General features: G+C 40.4%; 1 protein-coding gene across 1 annotated transcript; it reads right to left on the bottom strand.

Annotated features, from left to right (window-relative positions):
- Positions 1 to 471: 471 nt before the first annotated feature.
- ch25hl2 (cholesterol 25-hydroxylase like 2) lies at positions 472 to 2100 on the bottom strand. The gene has a single exon (XM_076283391.1). It carries the CDS (start codon positions 1823 to 1825, stop codon positions 947 to 949), a length of 879 nt encoding a protein of 292 aa, XP_076139506.1. The 5' UTR covers positions 1826 to 2100; the 3' UTR covers positions 472 to 946.
- Between the last annotated feature and the right edge of the window lie 517 nt (positions 2101 to 2617).

Below are 2617 nucleotides of genomic sequence, written 5' to 3'. Positions count from 1 at the left end.
AAATGCTGAACTGCATGTTGTATTCAGTGATATATTGGTGGTCTGCCAGCAAATGCTATTCAAAGACAATCGACTGTGTCAACCCTCTTTTTGCCTTTACAGCTAAGGTTTAATGTTTATTGAAGACGTTATGCAACAGAAGGGGCATATTTCACCCCTCACCCAGATGGCACTGTCAAATTTGGACTAAGATGATTAATTAACTGTGGTCTTTAAGTTCATTTGGTGTTCACAGTATTCATACTGATAGAGGGATCAGAGACCTAATTATGGACACCATCACCCTAAAATGTATTCAAGCATGTTTTAAAACCAGGTTTTGCTGTCTCAGGAGTTATGTACCCTAATTGGAATTTAATTTATTTAAAACTAGTTAATTTCACTGATGTATAATCAATGTTAAATGGTTAACTTAATGTTTCTCCTTTGATTAAACATTCTTGAACAACACAAAGAAAAAACACAGGCTGATTTACATTGATAAAGGAATGAGTGTTTTATTCAGCTTGATGCATAACGTTAAAAATTGTTATAAATCTTCGTAGCAACAATGCACATTATCATCCTATGCATAATACTCGTAGTACTTATGCAATACAATAGATGCATTTGGACAACTCTGCCAGATTTGGTATAAAACAGATTAATCTATTTTATAATTACACTATAGAGCACAAGTACAGGGGAGAGTAGATGGTGCAAATCAAATCTCTCACAACTTTAACCAGAAAAACTTAAATTCAGAAGCATTGAATAGCCTGAGCACCTGACATCTGAAATCTGCTGAACAGGCTGTTAAAAAGGTATGCAAATGTTTTTAAAGGGAATGCATTGTCTCAAACATTAGATAGAAAATAATAACAAGAGGAAACACAGGGAAAAAGCATCCTATATGTATTTATGGGGGGAAAGAAACTAATGTGATGACTTAAAGTGGTGCTTCCACTCAAGTTCCTTTGTTCTTCTTGTTGTTGATTAGCACTGTGGGGGAAGGCAAACATGCTGTACCCCCCAGCCAGTCCCAGTGGGAAAAGAAGGGAGCAAAGTTTGTGCCAGGCTTTTGGTGATGGGCATCATGCTTCAGTACCCCTCCCCACAACCCAAATGGCACCAGGTTATGCATGGCCCAAGGAAAGACATATCCACAATGATCCTCCGTGGACACCCACACATTAAAAACCATGAAGGCCCAGGTAGTCAAACAATGGCACTGGAGAAGTAAAGGGTTTACTGTAGTCCAAAAGCCAACACTGAAAAGCTCCCAGCCGGACAGATACTGTGTGACCAGACTAAATGGCTCGTTGTATTCATGGTGCACAGCGTGAAAGGTGCGGTAGAGCCAGCCTATGCGGTGATGTAGCATGTGCCAAAGGTAGTACTGAAAGTCAAAGACTACTGTACATCCCAGAATTCCCACTAGGAAAGCAGTGAGTGTAGGTGCCTTTTGGGGTAGTGGGATGGGCGGACGCCACAGCCACTGTGCCACTGCTGCTGGAAAAATAAAAACCAAATGGTTATAGGTCGTGAGGCAAAGTGTCCCCCAGATGTTGGACCACACCACATGACGCTCTTGGTGGATGCGGTACTGGTTGATCTTGGGACATGAAGGAGCCAGCAGGTCCAGAGTGGTATATAGTGCTACCAGGAGGAGGTAGGTGGAGACCGAGAGGAGGACTGGAAAGAGAGGAGAGCGGATGCTAGTCTGGTAGTGATCTTGGATAATGTCCCATGTTGGCTGCAGAAGTGACTCCTCAGGCAGACGCAGGCTCATATTAGTCATATCAAACACCCAGTACATTACACAGCATACACAGTCTGCTATCATAACTGAAGAGAGGAGATTCTAGTGAAGTCTTCAAGAAAGGGTAAGTCCTCGGATGAGGGTGATAGTTAGGAATGACAAATCACTACCTCCTCTATGGATGTCTGTAGATGTTTAAGAGCACAGCCTCCTCTGTGTATGTCTAAGAGCATACGCCTCCTCTGTAGATGTTTAAGAGCTCAGCCTCTTCTGTGGATGTCTAAGAGCATACGTCTTCTCTGTTGATGTCTATGTCTAAGAGCAATGCAACCAGCAGAGAGACTTCCAGCCATATTGTTTCAAATGTTGTCCAACCCACTGTTGAGGAGAAACATATATGCATACAGTGGAAGCAGAGAAGGAGCATGCAAAAGATAGAGGAAACGATTTCTCAAACACTTTTGCTAAATCTTTGCTTCCCTGTTTTCTAACTGAATTAGTTGTGTAATGTCCACAGTCTTGACTTACCTTGCCAATATTTCATAATGTAAGATTATTCTTTTAATTATATTATTAAAATATACAGGATGTATTGATGCTTGTAAAGTGTAGAAAAGTAAAGGAAAGTCCAGTCAAATCTAATAATGATCAAAAGACCAGCTATTAAAAATGTGAAGATGTGGATTTTCTTTCTATTGAAAAAGGACATTTTTTCATCTAAAATGCCCTAAATCTTAAATCTTTTAATCTTGTAATATTGACTTCATCAGTTTATTTTGTGTTGTGCAGAGCTTGAAATCTAGCTCAAATATACTTTCCTGTGTTTCCTGTAGATCAAGAAGTTTGGTGTGTGTGTGTGTGTGTGTGTGTGGGGGG

This window comes from Alosa pseudoharengus, unplaced genomic scaffold, assembly GCF_046254945.1.
Source record: "Alosa pseudoharengus isolate Yale_2024_CS ecotype anadromous, Long Island Sound unplaced genomic scaffold, YU_APseudo_1.1 YU_APseudo_1.1_scf_14, whole genome shotgun sequence".
NCBI classification, from domain to species: domain Eukaryota; kingdom Metazoa; phylum Chordata; class Actinopteri; order Clupeiformes; family Clupeidae; genus Alosa; species Alosa pseudoharengus.
This window is presented reverse-complemented; position numbering and strand designations above follow the sequence as displayed.